The 26507-nt window shown below is 38.8% G+C and overlaps 1 protein-coding gene across 2 annotated transcripts in view; it reads right to left on the bottom strand.

Annotated features, from left to right (window-relative positions):
* The window catches only part of RABGAP1L (RAB GTPase activating protein 1 like), a gene marked incomplete at its 5' end in the record, with an annotated part of 560236 nt that overhangs the window by 420782 nt on the left and 112947 nt on the right, over window positions 1-26507 (bottom strand). For both annotated transcript variants that reach the window (XM_080920559.1, XM_080920560.1), the window contains one exon: window positions 14836-14977. In XM_080920559.1, coding sequence (XP_080776685.1) covers window positions 14836-14977 — 142 coding nt within the window. The remainder of the gene's footprint in view (window positions 1-14835; window positions 14978-26507) is intronic.

The raw sequence follows: 26507 nt of genomic DNA, 5'->3' as shown, positions 1-26507 counted from the left end.
GGGTAGTAGACAAAAAAGGAATTTGTAGGATTTTGGCCACAGTAGTGAAGGGCCAGGGAGTTAGGAATCAAGTCTGGCACTAGGAGGGAGCCTCTTGGCAAAGGTCAATGTGCTTACTATAAAGAAGAAGGCCACTGAGACAAAAAATTGCCCCAACAAGAAAAAAAGGGGACACCAGCAACAGAAGCCCCGGACATGTGGCTCCAAAGTTTTAAATATTTATGGACTACCCGAAGATCTGTGGATCTCGGAGTGGGCCGGGTATCCCACTTATTCATTGTAATGCCAGACTGTCACTGCACCCTGTTGGGGAGAGACCTCCTGACTAAGATAGGGCACAGATTCACTTCCACTCTGATGGACCACAGGTTAGAGGTCCAGAAGGGGAGCCTGTGCAGGTTCTAACCATCCAGTTGGAGGACAAGTACCAACTCTAAACAGCCTGCCTCAGATCAGACGGACTGGTGGCTGCAGGCATATCCACAGGCCTGGGCGGAGACTGCAGGAATGAGAGAGGCTAAGAACCAGCCCCTGCCCATATGGAGCTGAAAGTCCAGGCTAGTGGTGCGTTAGTACCCCATATCAAAGGAGGCATGAGACGGGATCAAGACACTCATCATTCGGTTACTCCAACAACTTCGTATGTGTCCATCATCCTGAGGTGTGCCTCTCCTACTGGTGCGGAAATATGGAACCAACGACTGCTGGACAGTTCAAGATCTCTGAGAGGTAAACAAATTGGTGGCAGAACTCCACCTCACAGTACTTAACCCCTATAACCTGTTGAGCTCATTGCCCTATCCAGGACCTGGTGTACAGCACTGGACTTGAAGAAAATGCATCAATGGACTCATCTAGAGGTAGACAAACTTGTAAAGACTGTCTTGAGGTCAAATTCTTTTGTGCCAGATTTGACTAGATAACTGTGTGCCATGTTAGAAAGCAAATGTATGTAGAAGGCTGGGAGGAGAGAAGATAGACCTGAGGTTTACTGAGAAGTGGATTTTACAGAACTGAGCCAAAAAGATATAGATATATAAGTATCTATTAGTCTTTATAGATACATTTTCTGGGTGGGTAAAAGCCTCCCCACAAAGAGAGAAATGGCAGCAGCGGTCATAGCTAAGAAGATTCCAGAAGAGATCTTCCCTAGGTTTGGCACCCCTAAGGTAATTGGATCAGAAAATGGGCCATCTGTGTTGCCCAGGTAAGTTAGATATTAGCTTGTTTATTGGGGACTAATTGGAAATTACATTGTGCTTACAGACCCCAGAGCTCAGGACAGGTAGAAAGAATGAATAGAACTCTAAAAGAGACCCTTACTAAATTAGCTATTGAGACCGGCGGTAAAGACTGGGTGACCCTCCTCCCCTTTGCGCTTCTTAGAGTCCGAAACTCGCCGGGGCGTTTCGGCCTTACCCCTTATGAAATCCTACATGGGGGACCGCCCCCCTTAACGGAGTCGTGCGGGATATTGGATCCTAGCACTAACTCCTCCTCCTCCTCTGTTCTATTTGCCCACTTAAAGGCCTTAGAAGTTATTACACAGATCTGGAGTCGAATCAAAGAAGCCTACGCTCCAGGAACCACCGCGGTGCCCCACGGGTTCCAGGTCGGAGACTCAGTCCTGGTCAGACGACATCGCGCTGGCATGCTTGAGCCCCGGTGGAAGGGACCCTACCTGGTGCTGTTAACTACCCCCTCAGCAGTTAAGGTCGACAGAATTGCTGCTTGGGTCCATGCCTCCCATGTAAAGAGGACACCCAGTCAAGGCAGAGATAACCATGAAGACAACTGGACAGTGGCAGCTGGTGACAATCCTCTTAAGCTGCGCCTTCGTCGTAGCCCCAACCTTGGGTAATAACCCCCATGCCCCTCAAAAATTAACCTGGGAAGTGCTTAATGAAGAGGGCGACGTCGTGTGGTCAACAACCGCAGTGCACCCCCCTTGGACCTGGTGGCCTGATCTTGCACCCTATATCTGTAAGTTAGCAGCCGGCTCTATGGCCTGGGATCTTTCCAGTTATACCAATTTAGAGAAGCCACCCCCAGAAGAACAGTGTGTCCCTCATGGCATAGGGAGCACATTGGGGTGTTCAGGACAGTTTTTCCGAGCCAACCTTCAGGCAGCAGACTTCTATGTCTGCCCCGGACAGGGACACACCAGGGAAATGAAGAGAGGGGCCTCAGACTATTTTTGTAGTAAATGGGGATGTGAGACCACGGGAGAAGCCTACTGGAACCCTTCCTCCGCTTGGGATCTAATTATAGTTAAAAAGGGTCGTAGGCCAGGGAGCCAGAGAAAGGGGAAAGAGATCCATCCAAATACCTGGCTTATAGGACTGGGTGTGCCTCTGAAAGCTCCGGCAGCCCTCAGGGACCGTGCAAAGACAGTTATTGTAACCCTCTAAATATCAGCTTCACCCCATAGGGAAAACAAGATCGTCAGTGGGTAAGAGGAAACCGTTGGGGATGGAGAGTCTATACTGGCAGAGGGGACCCTAGATTTGTTTTTGTTATTAAGATAAAGATAGAGAGTCCGCCCACATGACCCGTAGGCCCCAATTCAGTGCTTGATAACCCTGCACCCAGGCCTGAGAGACCTCCTTGTCTCACTCTGTCACCAAAGGAGGACTCGTATCCCCTTTTGACCACACCCTCCTATCTCCCTATGAGAACTGAGGACCGCCTGTTCAATCTGCTTGATAGTGCATTTGTTGTTTTAAACCGCCGCTACTTTGACCTTAGCTGTCTTGTTAGGACTTGGAGTGGCAGCAGGAATTGGAACAGGGGCAGCTGCCCTCATCCAACAACCTTACTACTATAATGAACTCAGAGCAGCTATGGACGCGGACCTGGGAGCATTAGAACAGTCCATAACCAAACTAGAAGAGTCATTGACTTCATTATCAGAGGTAGTGCTACAGAACAGGAGGGGATTAGATCTGCTTTTTCTAAAGGAAGGAGGGCTCTGTGCTGCCCTAAAAGAAGAATGTTGCTTTTACGTAGATCATTCTGGTGTCATAAGAGATTCTATGGCAAAGCTTAGAGAAAAAAAGAAAGAGAAACATACCAAGGATGGTATGAAAATTGGTTTAACCGGTCACCCTGGTTCTCTACCCTAGTCTCTGCTTTAGTGGGGCCTTTACTCATTTTAATGCTAATCCTAACCTTTGGGCCATGCATCCTCAATAGACTGGTGACTTTTATAAAAGAAAGGGTGAGTGCTGTACAGGTAATGGTCCTAAGACAACAATACCAGATATTACAAGAAGCTGAGGGATTGCTCTAAGATTAGAGCTTTTTACAAAAAGAAAAACGGGGGAATGAAGAGTAAAAGGTTGTCAAAGGACACTGATTCCTTGCCCTAGGGATTTCCTCTGCCGCTCCCAGGAAATCCCACCCAGGAAATCCCACTTTCTTGAGATTTGAGTTCCCAAAATACCACAGAAGGTCCGGATGACCTCTGTGGAATGTCCCAACACCCTAGGTGTGCCTGGGGGTGTACTGATAAAAAAAAAGTATGATTCTTCCCCTTTGAATTTCCTCATTCCGCCTGTCCTCCCCCTCCTTTGTAATTTTTGCCTTTATAAGCCTGTTACAAGTTCAGGCCGGGGTCGAACTCCTCTACCCCTGCGTGGTGTATGAGTCTCGACCCCAGCATGCTGGCCTGAGATCTCACTCTTTCACTTTCAATAAACTTCCTCATGCGATTGCAGCAAGTCTGGTCTCGGTGCCTTGCTGGGTGCGCGCCTCTCCTGAGATTTGAGTGAGGGTCTCCCTTCGGAGGTCTTTCAAACTCAGGTCCTCTGGAAAAGCAATGAGCTCTCTCAACTGCTGATCAATCTCTCCAGTCTTAGAATCACATTATTTTCTATTTTCCTAATAATCTGTATCAGAAAGTAGTTTATATAAGTAGACATACAAAGTATGCCTTAAAATAGAGTAAGGTTGGACCTTAACAACTTGCATTCCATAATTTATCATTGCTATTTTTATTTTAAAATTTTAAAACTAAAAAGCACAAGTATGAAATTGAATGCATGATGAGTTCAGCTGATACAGGATTTAATCACACTCAAACTCCCACTGGCTAAATCAGTTTTGTTTAAACAAACAAACAAAAAACATGTCTGGTAATTTGAAGAGAAGGTCAAAAGCCCCCCCACCCCCCCAAAAAAAATCCTTAATTTGTCTCAACACATTTAGGATTTAAGTGACTTAGCACTTACCTATGTCTGAGTCAAATATAATACAAACTAAAATATTCCAAAGTATTCATGAACTTGCACCATGATTTAAAATGTTTATTTCTACTAAAATGTAAACATAATAAAAATGTTTTTTCTTATAGAAACTTAGAATCAAAATATAGTAAAATACAAATTTCTGAAAACTTAATGAAATTGATACATACATCTGCCCTCTGAGGACAACGTAACCTAGCTGAGCCTTTGAATATGGCTAGTAGAGCCAGGTATGACTGTCATCTTTTCATGTCAATTAATGCCCTAAACTCACGTCTTTGTTTATTTCAAAGCTAGTATACCACGTTAGGCTTTTATCTACTCAAGTTACATTTATATAACATAGGCTCTTCAATTAAGTGTATTTTACATATCTTGCTTCCAGCTAGATCACTCTAACTCAAAACTAGTCTTTGCTGATGGAGGACCTAGCTCAAAGCTTTGAGAAGGCTTTGATAGGAGCCCACACAGTCCAGGTTTCTTCCAGACTCTCCACCAAGTGCTACCAACTTGCCTCTCCAATCTCACTCTGCCTCAAAGATGTATTTCACATTCTGCTGGCATGTAAATCAGATTTCAATCTACCAAACTCAAAAATGTTGTCACTTAAATAAAACACTAGGTCCTAAAAAATTCTCTACCAATTTTAAATGCCCCACCCATAGAACAATACGACCATATCTACTCTACCTTATGTGATTGAAATGAAGACTATCTAAATGAGTCAACAATGTAAAAACTAAGGCATCATTTAAAAAAAAAAAAAACACTTCCAGCAAAGGGTACACACACTGCACACTTCAGAGACAAGTGTGTAAACTCTGGCTGTACAGCTAAGTAGTGCATGGCTGTCACTTTTATAAACAGCTCTTTTTTAATGTTTTCTGTATGTTCTCCATTTGAATACAAAAAAAAGGTTGTGAAGCTCAAAAACAGTTTTATTAAAATTTAAGAGAAAAAAAAACAAGAAGTAAAAAAAAGAACAGGCAAGCTGTATCTTGACTATGGAGAAAAGAGAGAAGCCCTGCCTTTGAAGTTACAATCCAGCATGTTCAGCAAGCAGCCACATGGCAGACAAGCAGCCACATCTCGGAAGGGGTGGAGGGGTACTTCAGAGAAAAAAAGTGAGAAAGCCCACAGTGTCAGGGGAAGCATGCCCAGGTTCTAGAAAAAGAAACAGAAAAAGTTATACTTTTCTGAGTAACTCAAAAGAGCAGGGTGACTTAACAGTTGTGTGGCTATGGCTCCCTAAGCAGCTGCCACATAGAAACAACTCTTGTCCCTGAAATGGGATGCATGGTAACTGCTGATGGTGACTCCCGTCTGTCTAATGAGACTAAGAATTAAGAGGCGACCAGAAGATGAACATCAGTGTTTGAGACTATTTTGGTCTCTGGTTATAAGTCAATAATAAATTGATCAGATAATGGTCTGTAAAGTCAGGGGAAATTGATTTTTAATTTTCACTAGCATATATCCATCGACCAAAATACTAGGCTTCATTACAACACAATCATAGGAAGTGGAAACTTAAGGGTTCTTTGGAAAATCAACTGGATGGTGTTTTGTGCGGCAAACACATAAAGGAACTTAAGTGGACACAGGTGAAAGGCTAAGGCAGACTCATGAAGAAACATTTGGCTGAAGCAGACAAAGGTGAAAGGATATTCTGCTAAAGCAAGCACACAAAAAGACATGTGATAGAGGATTCTTCTCTAACGACAGGCATATATTGGTCACCCTTACACTGCAGAGTTGAGCTCCATTTGTTGGGACTCCATAGAAAAGCACCAAAAAACTTCTGGTGGTGTACTACAGTTTCTAGCTACTTCTATGAACTTGGGCTGATTGGCAGAGGGATGTCAGCTGAAGCAGACGCATGTGCTGAGACAAGACCTGTGGAGGACAAGTGATGCTTGGAGGGTGATAAGAAAGACTCAGTGATGGAGCTGAACTTGGCTTGTTGATACAGCTAGCTGTGGGTCTCGAGACTTCTGTGAGAAAGACACAGCTGAGAACTTCTCCTGGCATTCCTGCTGGTCCCTCCTGTTGACTCATCTCTGCTAGGCAGTGCTACTGCTGCTGATTTGTGTTTACTATCATGACTCTACTGAACTGGGATGCTGGTGTGTCTGTGAAGTGTTTGTGAGAAGATCAAGCTGCCGCTGCTAACCTGTAAACTAAACTGTTAATTTCCAGACAACACAGACAGAAGTTCACTTCTCCCGTATCCTTTCTTTTCTACTACCTCTGGTAGGTAGTGGGCTACAAGGGTGGCTGAAGTGTTTAAGAACCAAGGTTTGAAAAAACTTAAAGTTACAATCATATGTGACTATCATGCATTTTTATAACCTGTATATTGCCATCCCATTATCTTCTCTTTTCTACCTTTACCCTTGCCTCTGGTCCTTCCTCTTCCCAACTTGTATTTGAAAACTTTTTAAAAGAAAATCATTTTATCTAGGTATGGTGGCACAGACCTAAATTCCCAGCATTTTGGAAGCAAAGACTGGAGACTACAAGTTTGAAAGCCAAACTGGGATAAATACTGAGATTTCTCACCAAATACAACAACAGATTATAATAAATATAAAAGGTTATTTAATTTTAATGTGAATCAGATTAACTAAAAGTAGTTGATTACGTATCATTTTCTCATTTTTACTGCACTTAGTTTGTGCACACACCCCACAGCACAAGTGTGAAGGTGAAAGAACACTTTTGTTGTTATCCTTGAATGCTTTCTCTCCTTCTACCATGTGAGTTCTGGAGTCAAACTCAGGGCCTGATGCTTGGCCCCAAGCATCTTAACTGCCTGAGTCATTCTGTTGGTCGTGGGTATGTGTCATAGGACCAGCAGACTAATACTTGTCAATCGTTGCCTTCACGTAATTCCTTGTATGAAGCTAGCCAACAGCCTGCTCAAAGTTCAGACAGTGAAAGGCAAGAGCACTGCAGTCAGCAGCAGGGCAATTCAGAGTCTGTGGGATGCTGAGCAATGATGGGGGTCGCAGCAAGACTGTTGTGATAGACCTAACTTTTTGATAAGGTCCCTGAATTCCAAGTAATTCCCTTTAACACACTTTTTGAACAGCATTTGATAAATATGTAAAGATACCTTAAATCATTTAACTTTAGATTTTTCCCAGAAAATTAAAAGCAATTTTAGTCACTCTGAATCTCTATTCCCCTTTTAGTTAAATTACAGACTAAAGTAAGACAACATCGAGTGACTTGAACTTCCACTTTTGCTTTGACAGGCAAATTGTTGAAAATAATTAAATAAAAGAGTACTCCAATTCCCCCAGCAGGCAGACTTTTCTATACCACCTCCAGCTCTAACTTTTGATGTGTGTGCTGACAGGAATGTCAATTACTGAACTAATAATACAGTGTATTGAAAATGCATGAACGCCTATCTATAAAAGAAAAGAAACTATTACTTCCTACTCTGTGACTTTTGTAGTTTTACAGAGGTGATAGCTGATAGACTTTTTAAAAGACAAGGTAACATCTCAACAAGCAAAAACTATCAAGAACATAGGAGAAATTTTTAAAGAAAAATAGAAATGCTGTTTTGCTTGTATTCTAATAGTATACGATCATAAGAAATTAGAATTTTCAATATATGTTTTTCATACTTTTCAATTCAATTCTACAAATGCTACCTATATTTTTATTTCCTAGAACTGAACACTGAGATACTGCGAAGACATAGCTATTAATTATCCATTCTTTTTTAAATTTTTATTAGTTTTAGTACTAAATAGGCAAGATCTCATTGAAAAACTACCATTCAAAAGAGAGGCTGACAAGAGGGCAGAGAGAGAACATAGCTATCTGGAATTTAAAAGAAAAATGCTTAGGCAAGCAAAGGCATGTTCCATAGACCACAGGCAAAGGTATCTGCTGTGCTGGAAACTTAAGTTTGATTCCTGGAAACCTTGTGCTGGAAGGAGAACCCACTCCTGTAGCTTTCCTTCTGATACCCACAGGTTCCATATGTGTACAGAGTGTCTACAGCATGAGTACCCATGAGCAAGAACAGAGAGAGGGGGACACAGGTAGAGACAGACAAAACTGACACACAGAGAGAATTGATTAAAATAATAATAATGGAAAATATTGAATGGACAAATGTAAACTTTCTGAGGTAGAAGAAAATGCTGGAAAACTAAATTGAAAAGGTAAAAATAGGATTGAGAACCATAATAAAAGAATTTTTGCTAAATAAAGTGAGAAACAGAACATCTCCAGTTCACTCTCAAACAGTCTCACTATGTATGTAGCCCTTGATGGCCTAGAACTTCCCGGAACCAGACTGGCCTCAATCTCACAGAAATTGACTTGCCTCTGCCTCCTAAGTGCTAGGATAAGATTAAAGGCATTAACCACTATTTCAGGCCTAGACATCAATACTTCTGAGTGAAGTAATACAACCCACTCCAAAAGGATAGTTGATATGAGATACACAGAATAAAGAAGAGTAAGAAGAAGAAATCAGAGACGGCCAAGTAATATTGGAGTCTTCATTACCAGATTCCAAGCTTACGAGTACCTTCTAACTTTTGATAAGAGAAGAATGAAGACCTGGCTATATAATAGTCATTTACAGAACCTGGGAAAAGGAAATTCACTACATAGAAAAGAATGAGGAAAACCATTAGACATATTCTGGAAACAGTACTCTATTGCTCATGTTCAGCATGGAGATATGTAATTGGTCAAGCTCTCTCTGTTATCTCCTGGAAGTAGATAGTCTTACACATGTGCACAGCTTGCTAAACTAACCCCTATAAATAGAAGTTTCTAAAGTTAATTTATTTCTGAGATCTTGGCCAACTTAAGATTTTCAAACAAAATTCCCATTCTGATGCTATAAAAATTATAACTATTATTTCCAACAATGCTTTAGAAACAATGTTTTTCTATATTCTGTTCCCATAAAATTAATACTTTTCAAAAGTAATGTTGGTTTGGGGTTTTGTTTTCAACAGTATCATAAGAACAAATCAGTACTGGCAATCTACAGGTATAGTCTTTGGATCTACATTATCACTGAGTCCAGTATAATAAATCTCTACAAAGTTCAATAGTTTTTCTACTGGACAGATTGGCTACCATTGTTTGGTAACTTTCCAAAGTCCTAAAATGGCTCTTTCTGACAATTTTATCTAGTTTTATTATTACACTATAATATACAGATTTGCAAAACTCTCCCTTAGTCTCTCTACACTAAGCATATTTTAAATATCAATTGTCTGAGTAACCTACAAAAAATGTCATAGAAAATATTTTGAAACATTTCTAAGTGTAGGTACTTCTGCTATACTAAAATTACTGTTTTTGTTTCATCTGTTTAACATATCGCTGTTGAAAAGGCTTACTCGGGTAGACTAAGTGGATGAAGCCTGCTAAGCAGAGGAAACAGCACTGATAAAGATACAAAAGCAGGTCAGGAAACCTATGCCTTAAGAATTAGGTGTGTGAATTTTAGGTGTGTGAATTTCTTTCTGTTTCCAGCTTCTCCTGTCCAACTACAAAGACAGTCAAATCTCTTATATCCTAATAATGCCCTCAATTGGCCAGAATAACCTAGTGTTTTTAGCTCAATGTATTTGATGTATTTCTTGAAAGGGTAATTCAAACCATTCTCCCCAACCTCTATCTACTCTTCAACCTAAAACAAGGCCCATTCTCACTTTATTTGAATCACTCTCACAGAGACCGGCATCTTTTTAAATATCCAAACACTAAGCTCAGGTTTGAGTTCTTACCCAAAGGGTATTCCTATTCCATATGACAAGGGAGAGTACGATCTGCTTCAGATTTTCCAAACTGTACCTTCACTACACTGCCGTTTCCCCCTTAGATGGTTCAGATTGTTCAAACTAGGAAATCAAGTTCTATTTACATGTTACATGATCTTAAAAGTTAGATATTCTAGATATCACCAAAACACTTCAATTTTAAAACCTTAGTGAAATTACAGAATATATATATATATATTCAACATAAAAATTATAATTTTTTGTCTTTTTCCCCTAAAATTTTTTATTTAATATTCTTTGTATTTACATTTCAGATGTTAACATTTCCCACCATCCCATATCCCCTCCTCGCCCCATTCCTTCCATAAAGGTGCTCCCTCTCCCAACCACCATCTCCCACCTCAGTACCTTGGTGTTCCCCTACACTGGGAAAACAAGCCTTTAAGGGACCAAAGGCCTCTCCTCCCATTGATGTCAGAAAATGCTATCCTCAACTACCTATGTACCTCGGAACATGGGTCTTTCCATGCAAACTCATTGGTTGGTGTTTTAGTCCCTGGGTTTGGTTAGTTGATAATTTTTTTTCTTCCTATAGGGTTGCAGACCCTTTGGGCTCCTTCAGTCTTTTCTCTAGCTCCTTCATTGGGGTTCCCTTGTTTAGTCCAATAGTTAGCTGCAAGCATCCTCCTCTGTATCAGTATGGCTCTGGCAGAGCCTCTGAGGAGGCATCCATATCAGGTTCTTGCCAATAAGCACTAACTGACATCAGCAATAGTGCTTGGGTTTTGGGGTGCAAATGGGGTATGTCCCCAGGTGAGGCAGTCTCTGGATTATCTTTTCTCCAATCCCTGCTGCTCTATTTGTCCCTTTATTTCTTTCCATGAATGCTTTGTTCTTCCTTCTAAGAAACACTGTGCCATCTACTTTCTGGCCTTCCTTCTCTTTGTGCTTCATAAGTCCTGTGGATGGTATCTTGGGTATTGAGAGTATTTTGTGCTAGTATCCACTTATCAGTGAGTATATACCATGAGTGTTCTTTTGTGACTGGGTTACCTAACTCAGGATGATAGCTTTAAGTTCTATTCATTTGCCTAGGAATTTCATAAAGTCATTGTTTTTGATAGCTGAGTAGTACTCAATTGTGTAAATGTACCACAATTTCTGTATCCATTCCTCTATTGAAGAACATCTGGGTTCTTTCCAGCTTCTGGCTATTATAAACAAGGCTGCTATGAACATGGTGGAACATGTGTCCTTCTTAGATGTTGGAGATTCTTTTGGGTATATGCCCAGAGGTGGTATAGCTGGGTCTTCAGGTAGTACTGTGTCCAATTTTCTGAGGAACCTCCAGACTGATTTCCAGAGTGGTTGAACCAGCTTGCAATCCCAACAATGGAAGAGTGTTTCTCCACATCCTCACCAGCATCTGCTGTCAGCTGAGTTTTTGATCTTAGCCATTCTGACTGGTGTGAGGTGGAATCTTAGGGTTGTTTTGATTTGCATTTCCCTGATTATTAGGGATGCTGAGCATTTCTTTAGGTGCTTCTTTGCCATTTAATATTTCTCAGTTGAGAATTCTTTGTTTAGCTCTGTACCCCATTTTTAATAGGATTATTTGATTCTCTATAGTCTAGCTTCCTGAGTTCTTTATATATATTGGATATTAGCCCTCTATCAGATGTAGAATTGGTAAAGATCTTTTCCAAGTCTGTTGGTTGCTGTTTTGTCCTAATGACATTGTGCTTGGCCTTACAGAAGCTTTGCAGTTCCATGAGGTCCCATTTGTAGAGTCTTAATCTTAGAGCATAAGCCATTGGTGTTCTGTTCAGGACCTTTTCCCCTGTGCCTATGTGTTCTAAGCTCTTCCCTACTTTCTCTTCTATTAGTTTCAGTGTACCTGGTTTTATGTGGAGGACTTTGATCCACTTAGACTTGAGTTTTGTACAAGATAAGAAAGGATAGATTTGCATTCTTCTGCATGCTGACTGCCAGTTGAACAAGCACCATTTGTTGAAGAGACTGTCCTTTTTCCATTGGATGTTTTTAGCTCCTTTGTCAAAGGTCAAATGACCATAGGTGTGTGGGCTCATTTCTGGGTCTTCAATTCTATTCCACTGTTCTACCTGCTTGTCTCTGTAACAATACCATGCAATTTTTATCACAACTGGTCTGGAATACAGCATGAGGTCAGAGATGGTGATTCCCCCTGGAAGTTTTTTTTTTCATTTTTCTTTTTTTTTTTTTTTTTTTTTTTTTTTGAGAATGGTTTTTGCTATCCTGAGTTTTTTATTATTCCAAATGAATTTACAAATTGCTCTTTCTAACTCTATGAAAAATTGAGTTGGAATTTTAAAGGTGAATGCATTCAATCTGTCGATTGCCTTAGGCAAGATGGCCATATTTATAATGTTGATCCTGCCAATCCATGAGCATGGGAGATCTTTCTACCTTCTGAGGTCTTCTTCAATTTCCTTCTTCAGAGACTTGAAGTTCTAGTCATACAGATCCTTCACTTGCTTAGCTACGGTCACCCCAACGTATTTTATAGTCTTTGTCACTATTGTGAATTGTATCAATTCTCTAATTTTTTTCTCAGCCTGTTTTTCTTTTGAGTAGAGGAAGGCTACTGATTTGTGTGAGTTAATTTTATATCCAGCCACTTTGCTGAAGTTGTTTATTAGTTATAAAAGTTCTCTGTTGAAATTTTGGGGGTCACTTAAGTATACTATTATATCATCTGCAAATAGTGATATTTTGACTTCTTCCTTTCCAATTTGTATCCCTTTGACCTCTTTTTGCTGTCTGATTCCTCTGGCTAGTACTTACAGTACTATATTGAATAGGTAAAGAAAGAGTGAGCAGCCTTGTCTAGTCCCTAATTTTAGTGGGATTCCTTCAAGTATCTGACCATTTAGTTTGATGTTGGCTACTGGTTTGCTGTATATTGCTTTTACTGTATTTAAATATGGGCCTTGATGTTTAAGAATTCCTGATCTTTCTAAGACTTTTAACAAGAAGGGGTGTTGATTTTTGTCAAATGCTCTCTCAGCATCTAGAGAGATTATCATGTGGTTTTTTCTTTGTGTTTGTTTATATAGTGGATGACATTGATGGATTTCCATATATTGAACCATACTTGCATCTAAAATTTATGTTCTCCTTTTTTGTTGAGTTGCAAGAAATACTAAAATATTTAAGATACTAGGTTTTTCATATATTCTTTTATAATCTGTTATGATTATTATAATCTGTTTATTGCCTTTTATTGCCCAATGATTATATATAAACAAAAATAATTTTACATAAATATTCATCACATTCTTTACAACATCTAACTGGCCCAGAAAGTCAAGTGTGTCTCAAGTGATAACTGGATAATGAGACACAACTACATCACTGACTACTAGTCATACATAAAAAATATTATTACGTGTTATAACGTGTAATTAGGACTATTTCAAAACTATTATGCCAAGTCAAAGAAGCCACATGTGAATAGACATTTTTTAATTATTAAGTAAAACAAAAATATTTTTATAATTTTATTTATATTAATTTCCCAGGAAAAAACAAAAACACAAATAAAAAAGGCAAATTAGTGGTTGGCATAGGCTAGAGTAAAAAGAAAAAAAGATTAACTTCTTAGACAATAGCTTTTAAGAGTGATAGTTTTTCAACAATGTTAACATATATGCTTTTAATTGGATAATTCTGTTATGAACATTTCCCTTAGTTGCTTATAAATTTTGGTCACTTGTGACAGAGTAATTTAGTAGACGTAGACAGCCTGCATCAGAGATCAGCATTCCCATTTGAAGCCAAGTGACACAAGCAAGTGGCTTGTGTTCTCTGTGCCTTGCACTCACTCCTAAAGCCTACTTCATAAAAGTAGTGTGTAATTAAAATCCAATGAAATCAATTGATGGATTAGAAACAGAAGGATGCCTCACGTGTAGTGAAAAAATAATTACTAGTCAATACTGTATTGCTATCAAAATGATATAAATATATAAAGAAACACAATTTTAAGTTTTTTTCAAATATGATATTAATATAGAAATCTGCAAAGATGGATCAGCTGTTAAGATGACTTGTTGCTCTACCGACTACCTGCTTCAGATAGCTTACAACCATCTAGGACTCTAGCTCCAGGTGATCTGACACCTTCTTCCAGCCTCCACGGACATACACATGTGTGTACATACATAAATAAATAAAAAAAAAATCTTTTAAAAAGAAAAAAGAAATGTACTGTTAACAAACCTCATACTGGGAGCAATCCTTCATTAGACCTAAGACCTAGTTGCAATAAAAAAAGTGTCATGCTCATGGCCAGATGACATAAGAGGCTTTTGAACATTTCTCCACAGACTTGTCTAGTAAACAGAAAAGATACTGTGCTCTTTCAGAAGTGAATGGTAAAGAATATAGCAACAACAAAAACAGGTTACAATGAAAGTGTCAAAGGTAAGCAGAACACTTATCACTGAAATTCTAAAAATACTTCAGAGAATTTGAAACTTCTCATTAAATACTTCAGAAATACTTGAAATCAAGTAAGAAGCAAACTAGCAGCAAAACTGCCAAATTTAAACAGCTGCTAAGTGGCACTGGGCCGGGGCAGCCCCAGAAAAGAACCAAATAAACCAAATCTCCTTCTGCATGTGAAAAAAATCTAACTTAAGTGTGTCTGAGACTGGGAATTACACAACCCAACCTTTCGGTGTGTGAGAATGCATGTGCACACACATCATTTTTGAAGATTCTAAGCAAAGAATCTGTTTAAATGGACGAACTGAATACATTCCACTTCTTACCCTCCTCTGCTTCATCCTCCTGGGGTGACAATGGGCCCCCTCCGCTGGTCGGGGTGACCGGCTCCTCTTTGTCAGACTCTCTCTGCAGACTCACCACTTCATATATTGCATCTCCAGCACTGCTATGGCCTTTTCCCTCAGACTAAAACAATAAAATCACATATGTGAATATTCGAAATACAAAGAGAATAAAATTGAATAGCAACAGTTCATTAAAATCAGCTAAAATGAAAAGCAAATCATTTATCTAGAACAAGTATGAATTTGAGAGATTTTTTTTTTAATACATGGTGTCCTTGGCATATTTAAGTGAATGATTTCTCTACCATTTTTTTCAGTGCTGGAAATGTATACATGCTGAGAATCATCTAGCATTGTATTAGCAAATTCAACTTACTAAACATTTTGACACAAGCCAATTATTCTTCAAGACATCACAAGTTTTAGAACAGACAACATTTGACTCATTACTGGTTATATCATCGTAAGAAAGAAATAATGGCTAGACTTGCCGAGTAATGGCATGAACTCTATGTGGCCATTTTCTTTTCTAAGTCTAGGCTTAGGATCTAAACTCAGGACTGCATGCTTGCCCAGAAAGCAGACCACCAAATGCACCATGCCAGGACACATCTGCACACCTAGCACTTGAGAAACGGAGACAGGACCAGGAGTTCAAGGTCTTCTTCAGCTATAAAGCAAATACATTAAGTTCATTATGGGATCCTGCCTTTTTTAAAAAAATACGAGGAATGTTTCATCTTACATTTCAAACTGAATTAAAACGAAAATGCAGCAAGACACACTAATAACATCTAGATACAGTATATAGGGACATTTACTACAGTTAATAAAAAGACAAAAATATCAACTATATATAAGTAATCTTGAATGTGATTGCAATGGTAAAGCACCTGCCTATTATGCACAAGACCAAAAGATCAGAATGCTGTGGCAAAAAGCAATATATCTACATTAGCAAATCAAAATCAGCTATTTGGAAGCCTGCGAAAGTAAAACTGTCCTCAACATCTCAGCTGTGGATGTTACAGCACTGCTAGTGACCATCTGGGCAAATAAATCCATTAGTAAAACAGTAGCAGGAAGGCAGTTATTGGGGTAGCCAATTGCTTTCTAATTACATTTGTTGCCTGGTCCACAAAAGGTAATTCAAACCTGATCCCACAAACTCAGTCAAAGGTTCACAGATGAGGTAGAAACAGATCACAGTGCAAGAGCTATTGTATTTCTTTTGCTAAATGGACATAAGCTTGGCAATAAAATTCCTTTCTTGATAACTAACTCACAAATTAGTGCCACTGTCATCAGCTATGGCAATAATACCATTATGCCTCAATCAGTATTATGACTTCAGAGTCTCATTAAGTGTTCAAAGTACTGAAAATAAATAACTTTTGAATACCAAGCAATAAAAGGGACAACTATATCATCCATCTAAGGCTCAGGAACAACATGGAATAAAGAACCAGGGGGCAGAGAGGGCTCTGCGGACCTCGGGAAAAGTGTGCCACTGCCGGGCTTGATCCAGGGACCCAGGAACCCCGCATCAAGCCCTCTGTTCCCAGCCGGTGGCTTTTTGGTGCACAAAAGGCGCACAGACCATCCACCACCAGGAACAGTGGAGATCCAGGGAGTACAAGGGAAAGGCGAGAACCAATCACTGAGAACAAGATGGCAAGAGGAAAGCAAAAGAACATACCCCAGGGAAACCAAGACAACCTGGCAACACTAGAACCCAGCTCTCCTTCACAACAAACAGCAGAATGCCAAGCAATACAGAAAAAGAAGACTCAGACCTGAAATCATACCTCAAAATGATGATAGAGATCATTGAACGAGAATGAAAGGAAAAGCATATAGAATTAGAAGCTTTTAAAGAAGAAACAAGAAAAACACTCAAAGAAATCAAAGAACTAGAAGAAAACAGAGCCAAAGAGATGAAGGGATTGAAGAAGGAATTTAAAACAGAAATGGACACAATAAATAAAATAATAAAAGAGACAACCCTAGAGGTAGAAAACCTAAAAAAGAAATCAGGAGTCACAGATGCAAGCATTTCCAACAGACTACAAGAGATGGAAGAGAGAATCTCGGGGGCCAAAGACAACATGGAAAACATAGAAAAACCAGTCAGAGAAGATGCAAAAACCAAAAAGTTCCTAATGCAAAATGTACAGGACATCCAGGACACAATGAGAAGACCAAACCTAAAGATAATAGAAATAGAAGAGAGCAAAGAATATAAACTAAGAAGCACAGTAAATATCTTCAAAAAAAATTGTAGAAAAAAACTTCCCTATCTGTGGGGCGCTGCCTGCACATTCTCCATTACAAGATGGCGCTGACATCCGGCTGGAGTTAGCAGTAAACAAGTCATGTGCTCACGCGCTGGGTAACTTTCCACTCCTTGAGCTCTGCCTCTCCTGTGGCGTCATAGGGCGTGATGAGTTTCAACCAATCAGGGGGTTCAACGTCTAAGGCGAGGACTGATTCCTATATAAGGGGACGGGCTAGATAGTTCGGGATCTTCGTCTTCACTTGTTGCAAGCTTATGCTCTGCCTCTCGAGATTCATTAAAGCTTTACCTCAGAAGAATCCTATTCGTGTGCCGCGTCGTTCTTGCTGGCGAGACGGTTGCGCGGGACACCTATCCTTAAGAATGAGATGACCACGAACATAAAAGAAGCCTACAGAACTCCAAATAGAGTGGACCAGAAAAGAAATTCCTCCCGATACATAATAGTCAAAACACCAAGTACCCAAAGAAAAGAAAGAATACTAAAAGCAGTAAGGGAAAAAGGTCATGTAACATATAAGGGCAGACCAATCAGAATCACACCCAATTTCTCAACAGAGACTATGAAAGCTAGAAGAGCCTGGACAGACATCATGCAGACCCTAAAAGAGCACAAGTGCCAGCCCAAGCTGCTATACCCAGCAAAACTGTCAATTACCATAGATGGAGAGACGAAGATATTCCAAGACAAAATGAAATTTACACAAACCCAGCACTACAACAAGTTATAGGTAAAAAACCCAATACAATGAGGGGAACCACCTCACTGTAAAAACAAGTAAAAACAAGAAAACTCCTAAGCAAGAAAACCAAAAGAAGAAAGACACACAGGCACAGTTCAACCTACAAAAGCAATAATACCAGGAAACAGCAACAATTATTCCTTGATATCTATTAAAATAAATGGACTCAACTCCCCAATAAAAAGATATAGGTTATCAGACTGGATACATAAACAAAATCCAGCATTTTGAAGCATACAGGAAACTCATCTCAGAGACAAAGACAGACACTATCTCAGAGTAAAAGGTTGGGAAAAAACCTTCCAAGGAAACGACCCCAAGATGCAAGTTGGAGTGGCCATTCTAATATTGAAGAAAGTAGATTTTTCAACCAAAAGTTATCAAAAAAGATAAGGAAGGACACTTTTTACTAATTACAGGGGATTTCAGTCAGGAGGAACTCTCAATCTTTAACATATATGCTCCAAATACAACAGCACTTATATTCATAAAAGAAACCCTAATAAAGCTCAAAAAATACATTGCACCTTACACAATAATAGTGGGAGACCTCAACACCCCATTCTCACCAATAAACAGATCATGGAAACAGAAACTGAACAAGGACACTGTAAAACTAGCAGAGACTTTGAACCAACTAGAATTAATAGATATCTACAGAACATATCATCCTAAAGTAAAAGAATACACCTTCTTCTCATCACCCCATGGCACCTTCTCAAAAATTGACCACATAATGGGACACAGAACGAGCCTGAATTGATATAAGAAGATTGAAATACTCCCATGCATCCTTTCAGACCACCATGGTCTAAGACTGGTCTTTAATAACAACAAAGACAACAAAAAGCCCATATACACATGAAAACTAAACAATGATCTATTAAACGAAAGCAGGGTATAGGAAGAAATAATGAAAGAAATTAAGGATTTTCTAAAATTCAATGAAAATGAAAACACAAGATACCCAAACCTATGAAATGCAAAGAAAGCAGTATTGAGAGAAAACCTCATAGCTCTGAGTGCTTCCAAAAAGAAACTGCAGAGAGCATATACTAGCAACCTGACAGCACAACTGAAAGCTCTATACAAAAGGAAGCAGATACACCCAAGAGGAGGAGACCACAAGAAATAATCAAAATTAGGGCAGAAATAGACCAAGTAGAAACAAAAAGAATCATTCAAAGAATCAGCAAAGCCAAAAGCTGGTTCTTTTAGAAAATTAACAAGATTGATAAACCCTTAGCTAGACTAACTAGAGGGCAAAGAGAGAGTATCCAAATTAAGAAAATTAAAAAGGAACGTGGAGAAATAACGACTGAAACTGAGGAAATTCAAGAAATCATCAGATCCTACTACAGAAGCCTATACTCAACAAAGCTGGTAAATCTGAACAAAATGGATGAATTCGAGGACAGATACAAGATACCAAAGTTAAACAGGACCAGGTAAACCATCTAAATAATCCCAGAACACCTAAAGAAATAGAAGGAGTCATCAAAAGCCTCCTAACCAAAAAAATCCCAGGTTTAGATGGCTTCAGTGCAGAATTCTGTCAGACATTTATTAACAACTTAATACCAATACTCCCCAAACTGTTCCACAAAATAGATTCCGATAGAACACTACCTAACTCATTTTTGAGGCTACAATAACCCTCGTTCTTAAACCACACAAAGACCCTACAAGGAAAGAGAACTTCAGACCAATATCACTTATGAACATTGATGCAAAAATACTCAACAAAATCCTTGCAAACCGAATCCAAGAACACATTAAAACGATCATTCACCATGATCAAGTAGGTTTCATCCCTGGGATGCAGGGATGATTTAATATAAGGAAATCCATCAATGTACTCCACAATATAAACTAACTCAAAGAAAAAAGCCACATGGTCATCTCACTAGATGCTGAGAAAGCATTTGACAAAATTCTACAACCCTTCATGTTAAAAGTCTTGGAAAGACCAGGAATCCAAGGCCCATACCTAAACATAATAAAAGCAATATAAGCAAACCAACAGCCAACATCAAACTTAACTGTGGGAAACTTGAAGCAATCCCACTAAAATCAGGGACTCGACAAGGCTGCCCACTCTCCCGCTACCTATTCAACATAGTACCGGAAGTCCTGGCCGGAGCAATTAGACAGCAAAAGAAAATCAAAGAGATACAAATTGGAAAGGAAGAAGTAAAAACATCACCGTTTGCAGATGACATGATAGTGTATTTAAGTGACCCCACAAATTCCACTACAGAATTCCTACAGCTGATAAACAAATTCAGCAAAGTGGCTGGATATAAAATTAACTCAAACAAATCAGTAGCCTTCCTATATTCAAAGGACAAACATACAGAGAAAGAAATAGGGAAAAATACCCTTCACAATAGTCACAAAAACTATGAAATACCTTGGTGTGACTCTAACTAAGCAAGTGAAGGACCTGTATGACAAGAACTTCAAACCTCTAAAGAAGGAAACCGAGAAAGATCTCAGAAAATGAAAGATCTCCCATGTTCATGGATTGGAAAAATCAACATTTTAAAAACGGCCATCTTACCAAAAGCAATCTACAGATTCAATGCAATCCCCATCAAAATTCCAACCCAGTTCTTCATTGAGTTGGAAAGAGCAATGTGCAACTTCATCTGAAATAACAAAAGACCTAGAATAGCGAAATCCATCCTCAACAACAGAAAAACATCTCCAGGAATCACTATCCCTGACCTCAAGCTATATTACAAGGCAATTGTGCTGAAAACTACATGGTACTGGTACCGAAATAGGCAGGTAGATCAATGGAATAGAATAGAAGATCTAGAAATGAGCCCTCACATATATGGTCACCTGATTTTTGACAAAGGAACTGTAAACATTCAATGGAAAAAGGACAGCATATTCAACAAATGGTGCTGGTCCACCTGGCACTCAGCATGCAGAAGAATGAAAATAGAACCTTTCTTATCTCCTTGTACAAAGCTCAAGTGCAAGTGGATCAAAGACATCCACATTAAACCAGGTACACTGAAACTATTAGATGAGAAAGCAGGGAAAGCCTTAGAGCACATAGACACAGGAGAAAATTTCCTTAACAGAACACCAATGTCTCAAGCTCTAAGATCAAAGATTGACAAATGGGACTTAATGAGATTGTAAAGTTTCTGTAAGGCTAAAGACACTGTCAAGAAAACAAAACAGCAGCCAACAGAGTGGGAAAAGATCTTTACCAACACCACATCAGATAGAGGCCTAATATGCAAGGTATGCAAAGAACTCAAAAAGCTAGACACCAGAGAATCAAATAACCCTATTAAAAAATGGGGTACAGGCTTAAACAAAAAGTTCTCAATCGAGGAATATCGAATGTCTGAGAAGCACCTAAGGAAGTGCTCAACATCCTTAGCCATCAGGGAAATTCAAATCAAAACAACCCTGTGATTCCACCTCACACCAGTCAGATTGGCCAAGATCCAAAACTCAGATGACAACAGATGCTGGTGAGAATGTGGAGAAAGAACACTTCTCCACTGCTGGTTGGGTTGTAAACTGATATAACCACTCTGGAAATCAGTCTGACGATTCCTCAGAAAATTGGACATAGTACTACCTGAAGACCCAGTTATTCCACTTCTGGGCATTTACCCCAGAGATGCTCCAACATACAACAAAGACACATGCACCACAATGTTCATAGCAGCTCTATTTATAATAGCCAGAAGCTGGAAAGAACCCAGATGTCCTTCAGTAGATGAATGGATACAAAAATTGTGGTACATTTACAAAATGGAGTACTGCTCAGCTATCAGAAACAATGACTTTATAAAATTCTTAAGAAAATGGCTGCATCTAAGAAATATCATCCTGAGTGAGATAACCCAGTCACAAAAGAACAGACAGAATATGCAGTCACTGAAAATGGGATACTAACCCCAGAAAGTTCGGAACACCCCAGAAACAAGTCACAGACTGTGTGAAGTTCAAGAAAAAAAAAAAAAAAAAAAAAAAGTAGGTCAGCTTTTCACCCTGAGTACGCATTAGCTTAGCTACACTGCTTTGTCGGATTGTGTTGCTTTGGCTGTGATCTGAGAATGGTGCCTTTATTTCATGTTTGTGGACCAAGATCTTACTTTCAAGACAACAACTATGCTTCTCATATTGTTTCAGCTTTTAACGGTGTTATATTTTAAAGGCCCTGTACACCGATTAGCTTTTAATTTTCATCAAATTCCCCTAAAAAATGAATAAATTGTGTTTAAAAAAGAATTTTCAATAAAAATTTAAATAAATAGTTAAAAAAAATGGGAGACTTTGGTACCTGATTTCTGTCTAGAAAAATTGTCCATTTCCTTTATGTTTTCCAGTTTTGTTGAGTTAGGCTTTTATAGTAGGACTTGATGATTTCTTGAATTTCCTCTATTTCTGTTGTTATATATGTGTGGGTGTATTTGTATAAATTTAAATGTATTTAATAGTATGATCAATAAGAAAATGCGTACTACTGGAAAGTTGTATGAAAATTGTACAGAAAAAAAATACTATTTTCTATCTTTGTACACATAATATCAGAAATTAATATAAGCATTTATATGTATAATTTTACTTTAAATATATGCTTATTTGAATAAAAACTATATTAGATACAAAAAAAAGAACAAAAAACATTTAAGAGCCAGAGTTAATCGACAAAATGAACACTGACTTTTGGACATTACATGGCAATAATACTCTTGTCATAGCAGCTGTCATTACCTGTACAAGACTTGACAAGAAAATACTGTGACAGAATGGTGAGGAGATCATGAGACTCTACACATCCCTGAGGATTTATATGCAGTTAAAGATGAATTGTCGGGGGGGGGGGTGATTTCACCAATGGTTTCATAACCAGAGAGGTTCCATACACCTGGAAACAATTCCCATGAAGGAAATGGAGCTGAGAAGAAAAACATTAATGAAAGTGGGAAGAAGACAAGAGAGGATAATGGGAGATATGATTATGATCAAATGCATGTTGAAATTCACTATTATTTATGCCAATAAATACACATAATATTAGTATTATGTAATAATCATATGCTAGAATTAACTATTAATATAAATAAATGTTTAAAATTATAGTTATACATATAAAATATCTCCTTATACATAAATATATAAATTATAATTAAATATATTATAATCAAATACAAAAAAGTCAAATCACTACTATACATATATAATTTTGTGTGTGTGTGTGTGTGTGTGTGTGTGTGTGTGTGTGTGTGCGTGCAAATAAAATGGTACATAACAACCAATAAAAGCTAGGGAATGCAAAGCTAGTACAACATTTACTGGGGGAGGCGGAAAAGTCAATGTAGCCTATAATATTAACAAATTAGAAAAGGAAAGACACCAGGATCACATCAATTGATGCAAAACATGTAAACTCATAATTTATTCATGTTTTTAAAAAACCTTCAACAAACTAGAAAGATAATAAAGTCTTCTTATCCTACTAAAGAGAACCAGTAAAAGGCCTACAACTAGCTTTAATATTAATGGTATGGCCTTGAGTGCTTTCCCTATGAGTCAGAGGCACATACAACAATGTCCATTATTCACCACTCCTAGTCAGAATCTGGCTAAAAAATCCTGGCCAGGACTCCATCACCAAGGCAAGAAAATGTACATAGATAGGAAGTAAACACTGTAATTATATTTCTTAGACATCAACAAAATTTTTCTACAGAGGGCCATACAGGAAATATTTTAGGCTTTGTAAGCCACGTGGTCTCAGTTGCAACTGCTGAACTCTGCTGCTATAACAGGAAATTATTGCAACTGGAGAAAAATATTTACCTGCACTCAGTTTGCAAAGAACCAGTCTTGACTTGAGGTGGGGGAGGCGGGTCTGAGGAAGATGTTTTTGAGAGTGGTAAAACAAAGTCAAATTGTGGGCTACAAGCTGACTGCCTATGTTCTGCTTGAGACAGCTCTTTCTCAGATCTGTTCTAGACAGCTTTTCTTGCAATTCTAAAAAACTCTCTAGATAGTGCAACTCTTGCAGAACAAAAGCCCAGTCTTTTATTTACATATCAATTCAGTCAGTACCCCAAGTTCCCTTTTGATTATCCCATGAATCAGCATACTAGGACCCCAGGCCCTTGGTTCTTAGAAAAAGAAATCAAGCCCCCCCCCCCTTTTTTTTTAATATTACAAATGAATTCAGAGATCTGCCTGTCTTTGTTAGCACAAAGAGCTAGCTGAGTGGGATCCCAACCACTCCCATTATGCTGCTTCTAATAATTAGAGAATCTGTCATTAACCTTGGCAGGGAGAACATTATTGATTACCTCGGTAGAAAAATTAGTTCCCAAAGCAGGAACATGAAGTATGCATTGTTTAAAAGATTTATTTATGAGGGGAGTAGAAACTCTGCCATAGGAACTCAGTATCCACCCGGCGGGCCGTGCCTGCAAAACAGGCCCTCAGGCTATCTGCCATTAGCAACAGCAGAGATCCAGGGACACAGGTATGGTGAGACTACACTGTGAGTAGCCAGGACACAGAGAGGTCTGGGCCGAGCCCGCAGAAAGTGCCCCCCCATTGGTTCAGGGGAGCAAGAACTCTGTCATAGGAACTCGGTTTCCACCAAGAGGGACCTTGCATGCAAAACAAACACTCATGCCATCTGCCACCGGGAACAGCAGAGATCCAGGGACACAGGTCAGATACACAGGAGACATGGGAACCAATTACTGACAACAAGACCACTTATAATCACAGACAACAAGGTGGCAAGAGGAAAGTGAAAGAAATTACCCAATGGAAACCAAGACAACCTGGCAACACCAGAACCCAGCTTTCCCATCACAGCAAACGGCAGAATGCCAAACACTCCAGAAAAAAAAAGACTCAGACCCGAAATCATACCTCAAGATGATGGTAGAGATCCTTAAACAAGAACGGGAGGAAAAGGATAAAGAAATAAAAGCTTTTAAAGAGGAAACAAGAAAAACACTCAAAGAAATCAAAGAACTAGAAAACAGAACCAAAGAGATGAAGGAATTGAAGAAGAAATTTAAAACAGAAATGGACACAATAAATAAAATACTATAAGAGACAGCCCTGGAGGCAGAAAACCTAAAAAAAATCACAAATCAAGCCTCAATAGATATAAGAAGATTGAAATACTCCCATGCATCCTTTCAGACCACCATGGTCTAAGGCTGGTCTTTAATAACAACAAAGACAACAAAAAACCCATATACACATGAAAACTAAACAATGCTCTATTAAACCATAGCAGGGTCAAAGAAGAAATAAAGAAAGAAATTAAGGATTTTCTAGAATTTAATGAAAACAAAAACACAACATACCCAAACCTATGGTATGCAATGAAAGCAGTACTGAGAGGAAAACTCATAGCTCTGAGTGCTCCCAAAAAGAAACTGGAGAGAGCATCTACTAGCTACTTGAAAGCACAGATGAAAGCTCTAAAACTAAAGGAAGCAGATACACCCAAGAGGAGTAGACAGCAAGAAATAATCAAACTCAGAGCAGAAACTGACCAAATAGAAACAAAAAGAAACATTCAAAGAATCAACAAAACCAAGAGCTGGTTCTTTGAGAAAATTAACAAGATTGATAAACCCTTAACCAGACTAACTAGAGTGCAAAGAAAGGGTATCCAAATTAACAAAATCAGAAATGAAAGTGGAGATATAACGACTAAAACTGAGGAAATTCAAGAAATCATCAGATCCTACTACAAAAGTCTATACTGAACAAAGCTAGAAAATCTGAAGGAAATCAATGAATTCCTAGACAGAAACCAGATACTAATGTTAAACCAGGACCAGTCAAACCATCTAAATAATCCCAGAACACCTAATGAAATAGAAGCAGTCATCAAAAGCTTCCCAACCAAAAAAAGCCCAGGTCCAGATGGGTTCAGTGCAAAATTTATCAAACATTTATTGACTCCCTAACACCAATACTCTCCAAACTATTCCACGAGATAGAATCAGATGGAACTCTACCTAACTCATTTTTTGAGGCTACAATAACCCTCGTTCCTAAACCACACAAAGACCCTACAAGGAAAGAGAACTTCAGACCAATCTCACTTATGAACATTGATGCAAAAATACTCAACAAAATCCTTGCAAACCGAATCCAAGAACACATCAAAACAATCATTCACCGTGATCAAGTAGGCTTCATCCCTGGGATGCAGGGATGCTTTAATATAAGGAAATCCATCAATCTGGGTGTATATAAGGGAAAACCTTAGAATACATAGGCACAGGAGAAAATTTCCTGAACAGAACACCAATGGCTCGTGCTCTAAGGTCAAATATCGACAAATGGGACTTAATGAGATTGTAAAGTTTCTGTAAGGCAAAGGACACTGTCAAGAAAACAAAACGGCAGCCGACAGATTAGAAAAAGATCTTTACCAACCTCACATCTGATAGAGGCCTAATATCCAAGGTATACAAAGAACTCAAGAAGTCAGACACCAGAGAATCAAACAACCCTACTTTAAAAAAAAATGGGGTACAGAACTACACAAAAAGTTCTCAATTGAGGAATATTGAATAGCTGAGAAGCATCTAAGAAAGTGC

This window comes from Micromys minutus (assembly GCF_963924665.1).
Source record: "Micromys minutus genome assembly, chromosome: 1".
Taxonomy (NCBI): domain Eukaryota; kingdom Metazoa; phylum Chordata; class Mammalia; order Rodentia; family Muridae; genus Micromys; species Micromys minutus.
The sequence above is the reverse complement of the archived record's forward strand: the minus strand, read 5'-3'. Positions and strand labels throughout refer to the sequence as shown.